The sequence below is a fragment of the Callorhinus ursinus genome, unplaced genomic scaffold, assembly GCF_003265705.2.
Source record: "Callorhinus ursinus isolate GAN/ISIS: 27379988/994484 unplaced genomic scaffold, GSC_fseal_2.0 scaffold4, whole genome shotgun sequence".
In the NCBI taxonomy this organism is placed as follows: Eukaryota; Metazoa; Chordata; class Mammalia; order Carnivora; family Otariidae; genus Callorhinus; species Callorhinus ursinus.
Genome location: NW_027397066.1, coordinates 61,026,312 through 61,044,164, shown reverse-complemented (window position 1 = coordinate 61,044,164; position 17,853 = coordinate 61,026,312). Strand labels below are relative to the sequence as shown.

Genomic DNA, 17,853 nt, shown 5'->3' with positions numbered 1-17,853 from the left:
ACATAAACAGCATTCCACAAAAGAGTAAGCTTCCCAAAATATGAAAGCAAACCAAAGGGACCAGTCTTGGCTTAGAATCCAGGCAATCCCCTTTCCTACTCTTCGGCCCAACCTGGGCAAGAAGAAAGGTGAGAGGAGCAACTGGGACTTAGATTCTTGCTCTCTTCTGGACAAGGACCTGAGAATGTGAGTGTGTGTTGGATAAAAGCCATTATTCACTTTTCTCTCAGAGGTAGAATTAAGGGGCAAGTTGGAGGGAAATAGGAAGAGCACCTTCTTCAGTCTTGTCACACTTCTCCCTATCCTAATTTAAGTTGGTACAGAAAACACCCTCAGAGGAAACTTCCCAAGCTCTCACACTACAATGCCATCCTAGGGGAGCATTATTATTTAGTTAACGTCTCTCCATCTTGGTCTAATTAACTTAAGTGGGTCTGTGGTCTGTACAGAGATCTGACAGCAAAACTATTTGAGTTAGTCTAAGTGATATCAGATTCATGATTTCATGTTTGTGAGCTACCTTGTTAAACTCTTGAGGTTGCTTCTACCTATCTGCCCAAATCCATGAAATTTTCTTTTCTTCAACACTCAGATGGCAGCAATTCAGGGAAAGAATGAAAGTCTAGAAAAAGTGTCCTCCTTGACTGCTCAGCTTGAATCCACCAAAGAGATGCTCCGCAAAGTGGTGGAAGAGTTGACCGCCAAGAAGATGACCCTGGAGAGCTCAGAGAGGACCGTATCGGACCTGACCGCTTCACTCCAGGAGAAAGAGAGAGCCATTGAGGCTACCAATTCAGAGATCACGAAGCTGCGCTCCCGGGTGGACTTGAAATTGCAGGAGCTACAGCACTTGAAAACAGAGGGAGATCACCTCAGAAATGTGCAGACCGAGTGTGAGGCCCTCAGGCTACAGATGGCAGAGAAGGACAAGGTGATCGAGATTTTGCGACAGCAGATTGAAAACATGACACAGCTGGTTGGCCAGCATGGACGAACTGCTGGCGCCATGCAAGTAGAAAAGGCTCAGCTCGAGAAGGAGATCAATGATAGGAGGCTGGAGCTACAGGAATTCAAGGTCTGTAGAGAGTTTTTTTGGCAGCTTAGCTTCTGCAATATCTTTCCCCTCAGGAGGAAGTTGACTTAAGTCACTGAAGAGGGGCTCTGTGAACACGGTCTGTGGACCCCAGAGATTCTTTGAAAGTATCTGTGCATCTGTGTGTTTTTGTGAGATAGGATTCCTACTTTTATTAGATTCCAAAAGGAATGGGTGGCCCCAAAATGGTTCAGGACTAGTGATACGAAAGAGAAAAAATCAGAAAATCCAGTTTCCTCAGAAGTCATTTCTGATCCCACAGTTTGAAGTATTTTCTCCCTCTCTGTACAGACCTCTCATTGAATCCCATCTCTCACCACTCAGTGACTGTGAAACACTGCATTGTTGGCTCAGTCTTGGCTTCCGTATCTGTGGAAAAAAAGAACAGTTAACATAGTTTGTCATATTAGCTGCAGGTGTACAAGATAGCAATTCAACACTTCCATACAACACCGACTTGGACTTGGACACATAGCATAGAGAAGACGCCCATCTTCAACGGGTGTTGGCAAGGAAGTGGAGAGAAAGGAACACTCAGGGTTCCTGGGTGGCTCAATCAGTTAAGCATCTGACTGTAGATTTTGGCTCAGGTCTTGGTCTCAGAGTCGTGAGTTCAGGCCCTGCATTGGGTGCTATGCTGGGTGTGGGTGTCGAGCCTACTTTAAGAAAAAAAAAAAGGAATACTCATGCACTGTTGGTGGGAGTGCAGCCACTGCAAGAGCACTCTTACCTTCACCTCTACCACTGTTTATGCTTCACACAGGAGCCAGAATTATATTTTTAAAGTGTTACATTTTATCACTCCCATATTCAAAACTCTCCAATGGCTTCTTATCTCACTCAGGATGAACTTTCACATCCTTACATTGCCTCTGAGGCCAGTCTTGCCCATGGCTCCCTCCCTGACTTCATCTCTGACTACTTCCTCCCCATTCTCAGTCCACTCCAATGTAGAGGAGGAGAAATCCTTCTCCCTCTGTCTTTCTAAATTCTCAGTAACCAAGACACATCAACAAGAGAAGAGCAAAGAAGTTTATTAATATATCTCATAGGGGGTGCATGGGTGGCTCAGTTGGTTAAGCATCTGCTTTGGCTCAGGTCATGATCCCAGAGTCCCAGGATTGAGCCCCACTTCAGGCTTTCTGCTTGGTGGGGAGTCTGCTTCTCCCTCTGATTCTCCCCCCAACTCGTGCTCTCTCTCTATTTCTCTCTTTCAAATAAATCAATCTTAATCAATCTCATATATACAAGGGAGAAACCCAGGGAAATGAGTAACTCAGAGAGGTGGCTTAGAATTCAGGCTTAAATACCATCTTTAGCTGAAAGAAGGATGTGGGAGAGGCAAGTCATGGGAAGGTGACCAGGAAAACTATGAATAAAGGAATGAGGTTTGTTTTGCAGATTTAAGCCATGCTTTCCCCATTGATAAGTTTCTCTCATAATTTAGAGTCATCCTTCCTTTCAGAGGAGGGAGACATCCTTATAAATGGAGACTTCCTTTATAAATATAAGTACCCCTTAAAGGGCACCTTCTGTTTTCAGACCTTCTCCTGTGTCTGCTATTTCTCAAAATAATCAGCTCAAAATAATCCTAATGCCAAAGAGGCATGTTTGGGGTAGCATATTCTGGTTTCCACCAGCCATTCTGATGGACTTGCTGTTCCCTGAACACATTAGCTATGCCTAGAGCTGTCCCCAAGCCTGTCACGTGGCTTGCTCCTTTACTTCCCTCTTTGTGGTTTCTGCTCAGCAGAGAGGGTCAGGGTCCCCAGGACTACCCGCAGTTTCAGCCATTTGCTAGGATGACTCAGAACTCAGCATATAGTTATGCTCACGGGTATAGTTTATTACAGTGAAATAATGTAAAGCAAAATCAACAAAGGGAAAGTGTACATGGAGGAAGCTAGGCACAGGCTTTCAAAAGTCCTCTCCTGCAGAGTCATGCAGGATATACTTCACTCCCCCAGCAACAAACTATGACAGTACATGTCACATGTTGCTGACTAGGAAGCTCATTAGAGATTCAGTCCCCAGGGTTTTTATACTGGGGACTGGTCACACCGACACCCATTGCCTGGCAACTATTCCAGTCTTACAGAAGGAAAGCAGGTACTCTGCATAAATCATTTTGATTGCAGAACTGGTTTAGATACAGTGAGCTACTCTTATCAGTTGGAGTGGTGGGAACCCTCCCAAATCCAAGTTCCCAGACACCAGCCAAGGGCCAACCTCCTTGCAGGCTTTAATAAGAATAACAGTTGGGCTCTTTTCTACATACCAACTGACTGACCTCTTACATGCAGAGCCTCTCCCCTGCATTCATCTTCCACCCCCCACCTTCTTTTATTCTTTGTTTTGGTCACTTATTATTACCTGACTATTAAATATTTGTTGTTGTCTGTGTCCTCTCACTGGAATGTAAGCCCCCTGGGGACAATGACCTCGCTTCCTGCTACTCATGCCTGGGATGGGGTAAGGTTAGTGAGGCACCTAGGACTCAGAACTCAGGGAGGCGCTCACCTGGGGTCACTTGCCTCACCCCAGTCCCTGCCCTGCTTCTCTGTCCAAACATGTAAAATAGTGCCTGGCACAGAGTAGGTGCTCAGTACCTTTCTCTTTGAAATGAAAAAAAAAAGTAGGAATAGGAATAATGAGTTATTGCAAACAATACTGGAAATTGACATCTAAGGTTAAAGAAAGGTAAAGTATTCCATTTGCTTTCCCATTTACTCTTGAGGCTTTATAATAAAATAGAAATTTAATATTCTAGGAAATAGTGAAAAGATATTAAACACAGGGAGGACACTAATACAATGTCCACTATAAGTATTTGTACATATTTTTTTTTTTACTTCTTACTCTGTCCTTTGTATTTATCCCTATATCTAGATTTTAAAAGATAAAAAAGATGCAAAGATACGGGAGCTTGAGGCCCGAGTGAGTGACCTGGAGCTGGAAAAAGTGAAGCTGGTCAATGCAGGCTCTGAGCGGCTCCGTGCAGTGAAGGACATCAAACAGGAGAGAGATCAGTTATTAAATGAGGTGAAAACTAGTAGGAGTGAGTTAAACAGTCTTACAGGTATGTTACTTCAGTTCAGATTCTGCTGACAACTCAGAGCACTGTCAGTGAAGTCCAGCATGGATGCTAGGACTGTTGCAAAAAATGGTCGCTCATCCCACATCATAAACAGGGAGAATTATGCTGCCCCAAAATCCTGCTTCTGCTTAGAGAGCTCCCATATCTTGTACTCATTAACTGTTAATTTTAGTCAACCCTCAGAGTCCATGAAATTCTTTACTGAGGTGTTTTTTTTTAAAGATTTATTTATTTATTTTAGAGAGAGAGTGCAAGCTTGTGTGTGTGTGTGTGTGTGTGTGTGTGTGTGTGTGTGTGTGTGTGTTTAGGGGGAGAGGCACAGGGAGAGAAGTAGACTCCCCGCTGAGCACAGAGCCCACCAGGTGGCTCCAGTCTCACAACCCCAAGATCATGACCTGAGCTGAAACCAAATGTCAGACGCTTAACTGACGTAGCCACCTGGGTGCCCCTCTTTATTGAGTTTTCAAGAAAAGGGTGAGGGAAGTGGAAACCTTGAGTCCTTTAAGTCAGTTAGCTTGATTAGAGGTTTCATAATGAAGCAACATGTGTAAACAGACTTGTGTAGATTTCTCGAAAAATCAATTAAGATTTTAGATTTAAAAATAAGTTCTAGTTCACGATTGGTGTGGTGCAGGTATCATTTACTACACGCACACACACGCACACGCACACGCACATGCACACTGTCAAGGATTCCTGAGCATTTACTAGGCCAGATACTGAGATAGGCCCTAGAAACACAACACTCAGGTTCCCGGCTAGCTGGGAGCCAGAACTCTATAGAATGGGTCACAGGAAGTGGGTGAGGCACAGTGTGCTGGGTGCAATTGGAGGAGAGTGTAGAGAATCAGTCTCCTATAGGATTCACACATCCTCTGCTAACTTTGAAGGAAGAAAAGGCATTTGGCAGGTAAAAAAGAGGTGGAAGGGCAACCCAGGCAGAGAGAACATTATGGGCAAAAGCACAAGGCATGAAATAACAATGTAAGCTCAGAAGTATGTGAGTAAAAGTTCAAAGGAACAAGGGCTAAGAAATGAGGCAGAGCCAGACAGTACGGAGCCAGCAAAGACATTAAGTAGGAGATTATTGTCATCAAATTTACATTTTGAAAGGACAGTGTCAGCAGCTAAATAGAGAAAGGCAAGACTATAGGGCCAGAGGCCAGCCAGTTAAAGAGGGTGTTGCAATGGCCCCAGGGAGCTATGAAAACTTGAACAAAGGCAGTGGCAGTGAGAATGAGAGAAAAAATTAAAGAGTATTTTGATGATTGAACAACAGTACTTTGTGATTGTAGGAGTTGTATGCGGCCTTCAGGTTTTAGGTCTGTGGTATTGGGAGAATGGTGGTCACCAACGACTGAGAGGGGGAAACCATTAGGAGGGGCAGGCTTGAGGGCCAGAGGGTGAGATATAGCCAGTATGAGACAGTTGGTGTGGGTGGTGCCAGGACATGCACATGGAAATGTCTGGGTAGATAGTTACATCTCAGCAAAGAGGTCTTGGCTCTGTTTGTTCCCTTTATATATATAAATCTATCATATACAAATATATAAAAATGTAAGTAGGTGTGTGTGTGTGTGTGTGTGTTTGTATAGAATGATGAATACACGCCAAGAATTTTAATAATTACTAGAAATAAAAAGAACACATGGCAACCTCAGGTTACTTATCATGTCTTGGAGATTCACCTACCTACAGATGGTGGTGAGATCTGTTGTGGTGCATATGACCATCCAAGAAAGATGCAGTTCATGTGAGCCAATTACACTGGCTGGAAAAAATCAGTGAAGAGTAAAAGGAGAGTAAAATGTGACTGTACATCTAATTTCTATAACAGCTGATGATGTAGATAAATGAAGCCTCTTCCAGCTCTGAAATTCTGTGATCATTAATTACAAATAAAATACACTTAATACAATGGGATAGACAAAAGTAACCATCTATTATTATCACATGGTACAGAGGACTATGAAGTCTTAAAAAGGAATTTTCGAAACAAAACTGAAGAAATGGAAGCTACTACAAATAAACTGAAAATGCAATTAAAATCTGCACAGTCTGAACTTGAACAAACAAGAAATACATTAAAGTCAATGGAAGGATCCGATGGTCATGGTATGCTTTACTGGATTTTATTCTTCTGTTTTTAATTCCATTGGTCTAGACTTATTAAAACACAAACCTGATACATCGCCTGCCACCTCTCTCAGGTGCCACCTGATGTGAGAGATACACAGTGATAGGCACCAAAGACGGGTGTTAGATAGCAGTCATTCTACTCAGGGCTTTTTAGGGAAAATGCCATATGCTTAATATAATCCCTAAAGTATCTGAGTTTTTCCTGTGGCTGTTTCAGTAATTTCTAACAGATCTCAATGTCTGTAAGTGCCAATTAATTATTCTTAAGGAAGTGTTGATAAAAATACAAATTACCAATGATTTTCATTCAACCCCTTATTTTTCACATGTTCATTATCTACATAAACCTTAAATTTCTGGTTAATTGTCAGTTCCTGATTCTTTCTCTGTGATAAAAATGGGATGAAGCCCTGGGAATTCAACTGTCAGGATGAGTGGTCCCTTGTCACCACTTAGACCTGTTCCCTTTGCCCCTTGCTGCCCATATTAATTCTGAGAGAGAAGGTTATCTGCTGTTTTATATTAGTCATATTGTTGTTGGTATGGCTATATTAGCTGACTGTAAGAATAAATATTAATCTAAGTAAAGTCTATATTTTTTTATTTCTCAATATTTTTTAATGTCAAAAGATTTATTTCTGTGCCCGCTTCAGCAGCACATATACTAAAATTGGAACCATTCAGAGAAAATTATTGCGGCCCCTTGTCCAAAGGCCACACACAGATTCTTGAAGCATTCTGTATTTTGTGCAGTTCTTGCAGGTTCAGCTCTTTCTTTTCTGGCTAACACCAAGAAAATGGTGGGGTTTGGAGAGGTCACTCAGGAGGCCCATTTGGGGTCTGTTCCCTCCCCCCACCACCAGAGAGAGGGCTTTCCTTGGTTCCCTCCAGGCATTCCGACTGCAGCCCCGGTCACCTTACAGTGATTAAATTAACTAGGTAAACCTGTGTTTGCATTCAAATGCTTATTTTTATTAATTAAAATTATCTTAAAATAAAAGAGATTTAAGAAAATAAGCTTTGAAGGCCAGCCATGATGCACTTAATGAGACCAGAGTTTTTCCGAGTGTTTGGATGTGGTGACTGGTGAGCAAATGATGTCGGACTGTCGCTCTGTTAATAAAGCCCTGTGCTCTGCCTAATCAGCCCTGTTATGACAGCTTCGCTAGAGGACCTGAATCTTGTTAGCAAGAAGTCAGACCTTTCATCCTCTCTGATAGTTTGTTCCTAAAGAATAGTACATTTTCTCTTTTTAACCTCTAAGCGCTATCTGGATCTGACTCAAAGCCATGGCATTTCCAAACCTCTTTCCTCAGCCACCTGTGGGAAACAACACTGGGTCTCTGGCTTCATAGATCTTTTCAATGGCCTGCCATGTCTGAAGTATTCGGTGTCTCCTACCTGCTTTGAACATTCTCATTCCATCACTAGTTTTACTAAAATAATTCCATATATATGCTTATGCTGCCAAAATGACTGTTGAAATAGTAATGAGTGCCAAACACATGCAATAACCATGGGAATAAAAACTGAATGGTTTGTAGTATCACCGGAATCTTCAAAAAGATCACTTAATAATAGATGTCTTACACAGTCACTTATGTCATGTTCATAGGGTATCATATAAACAAATAAGAGATGTCTTGGGTATTTTAAATATGAATTTCTAGAAAATCATTTTAGTAAAAATACTACATATGTTTTTCAGTATATGACTATGTTTATGTATATGTTTTCTATATGGGCAAGTATAAATTTGATCAGTATTCTATAACCATGGGAGATAGGGCAAATTATGATAGTCGATGAAATTAATACCAATAGGAAGGAAATCAAAACATCATCGATCTCAGCTCAACATCTCTGAGTAATTGCTGAAAATTGTTATATCCCAATATTGTGAAATCTGAAGACCTTTCTCTGTGATCACTCTCTTGAAACTGCCCAAGTGCCCTGGAGAATCTTGTCGCCTTCTCATAATGTTTAACCATCAGTTTATAGTAGCCTCTCAAAATTTAGAAATTTTAAAAACTAAGGCAGTTTACTTCCTTTTTTTCCCCCAGCTATGAAAGTGGCAATGGGAATGCAAAAGCAAATCACAGCTAAAAGAGGTCAAATAGATGCCCTTCAGAGCAAGATACAGTTTCTGGAAGAGGCAATGACAAATGCAAATAAGGTGAGTCCCTGACCTCAGAGTGGAGGAAGCCAATCTGTTCACTCTTTAATAGGAGAAGACAGAGGAGTTACAAAGTACAACAGAGACATGAGGTTATTTCCGACCAAGAGAATGAGGGAAAAGCTCCTGAAGGAACATTTGAGTAGGATCTTGAAAGAGCTAGTATTTTAAATGCAGAAAATGGGCAAAAGGACATTCCTGGTAGAGACAGGAAATGATTTTATGTGACGTGTGTGTTCTTAAAGTCACTGTGCTCTGCCAAACTGTGCAGTACAAGCCCCGGGGGTGCTGAGAACAGTGGGATTAGGAGTGCCCCACTAACAGATTTCATCAGTGACATACAAAAAATAGGAACGGAATGAAAATGGTAGCAGTTTTACACATGTCACATGTTAAATGGTGAAGAATACATAAATGCTACAATAAATATTGTCCTTTAACTTGAAAAAGACCTGAAGTTTCCTTGTGGAAGTGTGCATCAGAGGGTTGCAGCTTGTGAGGTATTATAAGGGGGCAGAAGGGGGGTTTTCTGTAACACCAGATGTGCGTGGATGTGACTCCTAAAACAAGGTAAACTGAGGTAGTGGTAGATGGGTGTTTGAAGAGTGTGCATGTATGCTTTTTGTGTATTCCTACACAGCTCTGTTTAGCTGGGCACAGTTTTGTGTTGACTTAGTATAAATGAAACTGTACATAACAAGTGTGAAATCGGTTTTGTGCTCAGATGTTCCCTGATACATCAGTCACTTTGGAACAATTTTCAAAAGAAGTTATTACATCAGAACTGACTGTAACGGAGGTGAGGCAGTAATGAGCTTGCGCAGAAGACAGGTGCAGTTCAAGTTAACTGCTCTCCCCATACCCCAAAAGAGCTGCTGACATCCTTTAGAGTGAGGCTGAACAGTCCCGAGTATGGACAAATGCATGTATTTGTGCACACCCCTCATCATATGGACTTAGTTATTTCCGTTTTTGGGTTCTTTCCTATTTTTTTCTTCCCTCCTTTTGTCTTATCCTAAATTTGTTTTTTTCTTTCCCTTCTTCCATTATTTGCCCATTTGGGGTGTAAAGCAGTGCTTATACTCATTCTCCCTGGGGACTCTTGGGGCATAAGGGGTCACTGCCTGCTGTCATCACAGGTGCCTGTCCCCACCCAGAGGAAGGGATTTATCAAAACCCATGGACGTTCCCTTCGAACAGAAAGGAGACAACTTGTAAAATTAATCTTTCTTTCTGAAGCCTTTTCTGTCTAATCAGAAAGAAAAAACAATTATTTCCATCCAAAAGCTTTATTACAGTGGCAATACCATCTACCTTTTTTACATTAAACATTTTCTTGAAGAAAGAAATTTATAAAGAAATACAGACTCAGTAAGTTGAGGTAACTTGACTAGTATGCATTTCTTTTTGTCTCCCTGTCTCATGATGCTTTTTTAAAGGAACGTGAACAAATTTTAATGAAATTTTGTTGAATACTGAAGACTCTCCAGGAGTATATCAATAAGCTCATTCTTATCACTGGACCTTGAGGGCAGGAACTGTGTGTCCCATCTTTTTAGGGTCTGCAGTAGGCCTTTATGAAATGAATACTCAACCTTGAAACAAAATAGAAGCCCACAAAGCTTCCAAATAAAGCCGTCTTCTTTAAATCTCTTTTGTCATTTTAAACAAATTTCAATAAAATTTAGTGTATGATTACTCAATCTCAATTCACCATAATGCCGTCTCTTTTTATGCAACATAGTTATTACATGTTTTGTAGGTTTTATCAAAGATTTAATAAGCCTAAGAAGAAGTAATAATACCAGTAGTGATAAAAATAAAAGAGTACGTGGTAACAATTCTAATAGCTCCCAGCTCCAACTCAAAAGCAATTAAATGGCATATGAATTAAACTATAGTTCAGGTTTTTATAAAGTTTCATATTTCCATCACGTCTGAGCATCTATGTCAGCATATTACTTCTGATATTTTTTTCCTTTATAATTATAGGAAAAGCATTTTCTAAAAGAAGAGAAGAATAAATTGAGCCAGGAACTGAGTACGGTTGCAACAGAAAAAAACAAGATGGCTGGAGAGCTGGAGGTCCTGAGATCCCAGGAACACCGTTTGAAAGAAAAGGTTGCTAATATGGAAGTTGCTCTTGATAAGGTAGTTATTAACCAAAAGTGTAATTATCAGCTAGATAGCTATGAAGTAGACTTGTTTTGAATAAAAGCTCCATGTTGATAGGAACCAAATCTCTATTACATCACAATCACCTGGCACAAAGAAAAACCGCATCCTATAGAGAAGGCTCTTCCAAGCTTTAAAACATAGTTATAATGCATACATTTTACAAAATTCTCTTTTTCAGGCTAATACAGTCACAGGAGCGGTAAGATAGATGTCAGATGCTCCTGATGTCCTTAGTGGACTGAATAAATTAAAATGTCTTCAGTCTAACTTACTGCCACAGAATGACTTGGACACTAGGTAGAATACAGTCTGTTAATGATATCAGTAAAATGATAGCATAATCCTACTGTCTGACATTTGTTGGGGTCCAGAAAATGCAGGCAGAAAACACAGGTTAAAGAATGAGAAGGATTAATGACCCTGGATTTGTAATTGCCATTTATCATAGAGGAATAAATCCTTCTTGTCACCCGAGAACTCTGGAAGGCTAAAAATGTACCCAGGCTAGTCCTTGATTCTTAAGAAATCAGAGCCTTTATGGTTAGGTAAAATGACCTGTGATCCCTCTTATGTCAACTTTGATTTTAAAACATGAGATATTGACTCAATGAATTTCAGTTGTTATTTCTCTGTATATTTTTCTTATATTGCTAAAGCTATGTGCTCATTTCATCCTTAGCTTCTTCATTCTCTCGAATGCCCTTCACGTACTAAATGCTGTGTAGATGCTGGGGACACAGAGAATAAAGATGGCCTCCAATTGTTCTAAGTTTACTGAATAAAATAAATTAATAGATAAATGCAAGTTAGTGTGCTGAGAGTGGGGGAAGTTCCCTTGAAGAGATGGCAACTTGGTATTTATAGATTAATAAAATAAAATTGTATAGAGAATGGAGGATAAACCACATGTGGTTGCTTGATTGTAGGCATCTTTGCAGTTTGCAGAATGTCAAGATATCATACAGCGTCAGGAACAAGAATCTGTGCGCCTAAAACTTCAACACACTTTGGATGTAAAAGTGAGGTCTTTTTTTTTTTTCATCATAGTTTGAGCAAAAAATAATGCCATTCTTTGATATACTTATATATTTTCTTCCTGTTCCTTAGATACATTCAAGTGTACTTTCAACATTATCTGATACTAGCAATTATAGAATCTGTATAAACATCCTTACATTCTATACCTATCCTTTTCCTATGGTAACAAATTGAAGCACCGTACTTTGTATTAAGTTTATGATAAGAAAAGCAAACACCTTCTTCAGGAATGCCTTGAGGCTACCTGAAAGAAGAACTGTATATATACAGAAGGGGGTCAAGCAAGTGCAAAGCCCCGACATGCAAGCATGTGTAGCTTGTTTGGAGAATAGCAAAAATGATTTAATCTGCAAGACAGAAACATGTGTTCTTTAAAAACGGTACATTTTCCATTGAAATATATGTCTATGTTGCAAGTATATTTTAAAGCTTCAGACATTCATTAAAGTCTTAATAATAGATACTTTCACAGGCTAGAGCACTCATAGTTGTAGAGGATCTTTCTCGGTAGTTAGCCAGAACTATGGTGGAGTCTGCCAAAATTAGAAACCAGTTTACTGGCTCACCATCCAAGGTGTTTTCACGCTTCAAATGCTTTTTACAATTAGCAGTGTGAAGGCATCTTCCTAAGCATATGCTTCGTCTTCAAAGAGTAACTTAGAAGCATCTTGCTTGATACTTTGGTTTCTGACCTTGTAGATGTACAACACCTGAGACTGAGATTATGTTTGCAAAATACACTTGATTTCACAATTCTAGGTGTAGGTCAACAATTGTTTTTGCTTCCCTCTGTATTGCTTTCTAGGAACTTCAGGGCCCTGGATACACTTCAAATACTTCTGTGAAGCCTCGCCTTCTACAGCCATCCTCAGCCGTGCGTTCTCATTCTAACGTACCGTCATCCCAGTCCACAGCCAGCTTCCTGTCTCATGTAAGCAACTAGCCTCATAATCCCTGAGGCAAATGACCTAATATGCGAATAATTTTAAATTGAGAAGAACTTTATTGAAAAATACATCTGTAGTTATGACATTTTCAATTCCTAGATTTTAGATTTATACAGACCAGATGAGTGAAAATGTTTACTTCACTATTTGGTGTTTCCTCTGGGGAAGACAGATGAAATCGTCAGTGGGATTAATGTTAACAATAATTGTTTTTTTTTAAGTTTTCATTTTAATTCCAGTGTGTTAACATACAGTGTTCTATTAGTTTCAGGTGTACAATATAGTGATTCAGCACTTCCATATATCACCTGGTGCTCATCACAAGTGACCTCCTTAATCCCCATCACCTATTTAACCCATCTCCACCCCCCCAACCCTGGTAGACATCAGTTTGTTCCTATAGTTAAGGGTTTGTTTCTTGATCTCTCTTTTTTTCCCTTTGCTCATTTATTTTGTTTCTTAAATTGCACATAGGAGTGAAATCATATGGTATTTGTCTTTCTCTGACTGATTTTCACTTAGCATTATACTCTAGCTCCATCCATATCGTTGCAAATGGCAAGATTTCATTCTTTTTGTGGCTGAGTCGTATCCCATTGTGTATATACACCACATCTTCTTTATCCATATATCAATCGATGGCCATCTGGGCTGCTTCCATTTCTTGGCTATTGTAAATAATGCTGCTATAAACATAGGGGTGCATGTATCCCTTTGAATTAGTGCTCTTGTATTCTTTAGGTAAATACCTAATAGTGCAATTGCTGGATAATAAGGTAGTTCTATTTTTAACTTTTTGAGGATCCTCCATACTGTTTTCCACAGTGGCTGCAGCAGTTTGCATTCCCACCAGCTGTGTACAAGTGTTCCTTTCTCTCCATATCCTCACCAACACCTGTCGTTTCTTGTGTTGTTGATTGATTTTAGCCATTCTGACAGGTGTGAGGTGATATCTCGTCGTTTTGATTTATATTTCCCTGATGATGAGTGATGTTAGGCATTTTTTCATGTGTCTGTTGGCCATTTGGATGTCTTCTTTGGAGAAATATCTGTTCATGTCTTCTGCCTGTTTTTTTCATTGGATTATTTGGTTTTGGGGTGTTGAGTTGTATAAGTTCTTTATATATTTTGGACACTAACCCTTTATTAGATATGTCATTTGCAAGTATCTTCTCCCACTCAGTAGGTTGCCTTTTAGTTTTGTTGATTGTTTCCTTCGCTGTTCAGAAGCTTTTTATTTTGACGTAGCCCTGATAATTTATCTTTGCTTTTGTTTCCCTTGCCTCAGGAGACATAACTAGAAAAAAGTTGCTTCGGCCGATGTTAAAGAAGTTACTGCCTATGTTCTCTTCTAGGATTTTTATGGCTTCAGCTCCCACATTTAGGTCTTTAATCCATTTTGTGTTTATTTTTGTGTCTGGTATAAGAAAGTGGTCCAGCTTCTTTCTTTTGTACGCTGCTGTTCAGTTTTCCCAACACCGCTGGTTGAAGAGACTGTCTTTTTCCCACTGGATGTTCTTTCCTGCTTTGTCGAAGATTGATTGACCATATAGTTGTGGGTTTATTTCTGGGCTTTCTATTCTGTTCCATTGATCTATGTGCCTATTTTTGTGCCAATACCATACTGTTTTGATCACAACAGCTTTGTAATATAACATGAATGCCAGAATTACGATGCCTCCAGCTTTTCTTTTTCAGGATTGCTTTGACTATTTGGGGTTTTGTGGTGCCATACAAATTTTAGGATTGTTCATTCTAGTTCTGTGAAAAAAAAATGCTGTTGGTATTTTGAAAGGGATTGCATTAAATGTGTAGACTGCTTTGGGTAGTACAGATATTTTAATAGTATTCGTTTCTTCCAATCATGAGCATGGAATTTCTATTTCTTTGTGTTGTCTTCAATTTCTTTCATCAGTATTTTATAGTTTTCAGAGCAAAAGTTTCTTTCACCTCTTTGGTTAGGTTTATTCCTAGGTATCTTGTTATTTTTGGTGCAACTATAAATGAGATTGTTTTCTAAATTTCATTTTCTGCTGCTTCATTATTGATGTTTAGAAATGCAACAGATTTATGAGCATTGATTTTTGTGTACTGAGAATTTACTGAATTCGCTTGTCGGTTCTAGCAGTCTTTTGGTGGAATCTTTCAGGTTTTCTATATATAGTATCATATCTGCAAATGGTCAAAGTTGTACTTCCTTCTTACTGATTTGGAGGCCTTTTATTTCTTTTTGCTGTCTGGTTGCTGTGGAAGTCAAAGACTTCCAATACTATGTTGAATAGAAGTGGTGAGAGTAGGTATCCTTGTCTTGTTCCTAACCATAGAAGAAAAGCACTCAGTTTTTCCCCATTAAGGATGATGTTAATTCTGGGTCTTTCATCTACAACCTTTATTATGTTGAGGTATGTTCCCTCTAAATCTACTGTATTGAGGGTTTTTATCATGAAGGCATATTGTACTTTGTCAAATGCTTTTCTTACATTTTTTAAATGATTGTATGGTTCTCATCCTTTCTCTTATTGATATGAATGTATCATGGTTATTGACTTGTGAATGTTGAACCACCCTGGCAACCCAGGAATAAATCCTACTTGATCATGGTGAGTGATTTTTTTAATGTATTGTTGGGTTTGGTTTGCTAGTATTTTGTTGAGGATTTTTGCATCTATGTTCCTCAGAGATATTGGCCTGTAGTTCTCTTTTTTAGTGATGTATTTATCTGGCTTTGGTATCAGGGTAATGCTGGCCTCATAGAATGAATTTAGAAGTTTTCCTTTTCTATTTTTTGGAGTAGTTTGAGAAGAACAGATTAACTTTTCTTTAAATGTTTGGTAGAATTTACCTGTGAAGCATCTGGTCCTGAGCTTTTATTTGTTGGGAGTTTTTTGATTACTGATTTAATTTCTTTGCTGGTTATCAGTTTGTTCAAATTTTCTATTTCTTCCTGTTATAGTTATGGTAGATTATATATTTCTAGGGATTTATCCATTTCTTCTATGTTGTCCAATTTGTTGGCATATAGTTTTTCATAATATTCTCTTATAATTGTTTGTATTTCCGTGGTGTTGGTTGTTATTTCTCCTCTTTCATTTGTGATTCAATTATTTGAGTCCTTTCTCTTTTTTTCTTGATAAGTCTGGCTAGAGGTTTATCAGTTTTAATCATTTTTTTTCCCAAAGAACCAGCTCCTGGTTTCATTGTACTGTATTGTTTTTTTTAATTTCTATAGCATTTATTTCTGCTCTAATCTTTATTTTTTTTCCTTCTTTCTGGCTTTAGGCTTTGTTTGTTGTTCTTTTTCTAGCTCCTCTAGGTGTAAAATGAAGTTGTTTGTTTGAATTTTTCTTGCTCATTGTGGTAGGCCTGTATTGCTATAAACTTCCCTCTTAGAACTGCTTTTGCTGCATCCCAAAGGGTTTTTGACCATTGTGTTTTCATTTTCATTTTGTTTCCATGTACTTCTTTATTTCTTCTTTGATTTCCTGGTTGACTCAGTCATTGTTTAGTAGCATGTTATTTAACCTCCATGTGTTTGTGGTCTTTCCAAATTTTTTCTTGTGCTTGACTTCTTGTTTCATAGTGTTGTGGTCAGAAAATGTGCATGGTATGACTTCAATCTTCTTGAATTTGTTGAGGCTTGTTTTGAGGCCTAATATGTAATCTATTCTGAAGAATGTTCCATGTGCCCTTGAAAAGAATGTGTATTCTGCTATTTTAGGATGGAATGTTCTGAATATATCTGTTAAATCCATCTGTTCCAGTGTGTCATTCAAAGCCATTGTTTCCTTGTTGATTTCTGTTGAATGATCTGTCTATTGATGTAAATGGGGTGTAAAGTCCCCTACTAATCGGTTAGTTCCTTTATGTTTGTTATTAACTGTTTTATGTATTTGGCTGCTTCTATGTTGGGTGCATAAATATTTACAATTGTTAGATCTTCTTGTTGGATTGTCCCCTTTATTATTATATAGTGCCCTTTGTCTCTTGTTATAGTCTTTGTTTTAAAGTCCATTTTTTCCAGGGTGCCTGGGTGGCTCAGACAGTTGAGTGTCTGACTCTTGATTTCAGCTTGGGTCATGATCTCAGGGTCATGGGGTTGGGCCCCACATCGTACTCCATGCTGGGCATGGAGCCTGCTTGGGATTCCCTCTCTCCTTTTCCCTCTGCCCCTCCCCCCCCACTCATGCTTGCTTTTTCCTCTCTCTCTCTCTAATAAATGAATGAACGAATGAATGAATGAATGTAATCTGTTTTGTCTGATAATAAGTATTGCTACTCCAGCTTTCTTTTGACATCCACTTGCATGATAGGTATTTCTCCATACCCTCACTTTTCAATCTGCAGGTGTCTTTAGGTCTAAAATGAGTCTCCTGTAGGCAGCATATAGATAGGTTTTGTTTTTTTAATCCATTCTGTCACCTTGTCTTTTGTTTGGAGCATTTAGTCCATTTACATTCAATGTCATTATTGGTAGATATGTATTTATTATCATTTTATTATTTGTTTTGTGGTTGTTCCTGAAGATTTGCTCTGATTCTCTCTTGTCTTTCTTTCATGGTTTGCTGGTTTTCTTTAGTAATATATTTGGATTTATTTCTCTTTATTCTTTGCATATTTATTAGTATTTTTTGGTACATGGTTACCATCAGGTTTGTATATAACCTCTTTTGCATATAACAGTCTATATTAAGTTGATGGTTGTTTAAGTTTGAACCCATTCTTTATTCCCCTCCGCCCCATATTTTAGGTTTATGTTGTTATATTTTACATCCTTTTATTTTGTGAGTCCTATGACTGGTTTTCTACAGAAATATTCATTTTTACTGCTTTTGTGTTTCCTACCATTATACTGTTATTTTTGGTCTCTTCTCCCCACTCAAAGACCCCCTTTAATATTTCTTGCAGGACTGGTTTGCTGCTCATGAACTCCTTTAGTTTTTGTGTGTCTGGGAAACACTTTATCTCTCCTCTATTCTGAATGATAGCCTTGCTGGATAGAGTATCCTTGGCTCCACAGTTTTCCCATTCAGCACTTTGAATATATCATGCCACTCCCTTCTGGCTTGCCAAGTTTCTGTTGAGAAATGTCCAGCTAGCTTTATGGGTTTTCCCTTGTAAGTTAAGGACTACTTTTGTCTTGCTGCTTTTAAGATTTTTCCTTTTATTACTATATTGCCAGTTTAAT

The 17,853-nt window shown here is 38.9% G+C and overlaps 1 protein-coding gene across 13 annotated transcripts in view; it reads left to right on the top strand.

The window, feature by feature from the left end:
* The window catches only part of CCDC158 (coiled-coil domain containing 158), a 98,338-nt gene that overhangs the window by 35,256 nt on the left and 45,229 nt on the right, over positions 1-17,853 (top strand). For 12 of the 13 annotated variants that reach the window (XM_073891807.1, XM_025887705.2, XM_025887698.2 and 9 more), the window contains 7 exons: positions 593-1,075; positions 3,983-4,172; positions 6,153-6,305; positions 8,393-8,505; positions 10,498-10,656; positions 11,610-11,702; positions 12,527-12,652. In XM_073891807.1, coding sequence (XP_073747908.1) covers positions 593-1,075; positions 3,983-4,172; positions 6,153-6,305; positions 8,393-8,505; positions 10,498-10,656; positions 11,610-11,702; positions 12,527-12,652 — 1,317 coding nt within the window. The remainder of the gene's footprint in view (positions 1-592; positions 1,076-3,982; positions 4,173-6,152; positions 6,306-8,392; positions 8,506-10,497; positions 10,657-11,609; positions 11,703-12,526; positions 12,653-17,853) is intronic. The other variant, XM_025887702.2, reaches the window with a different exon arrangement.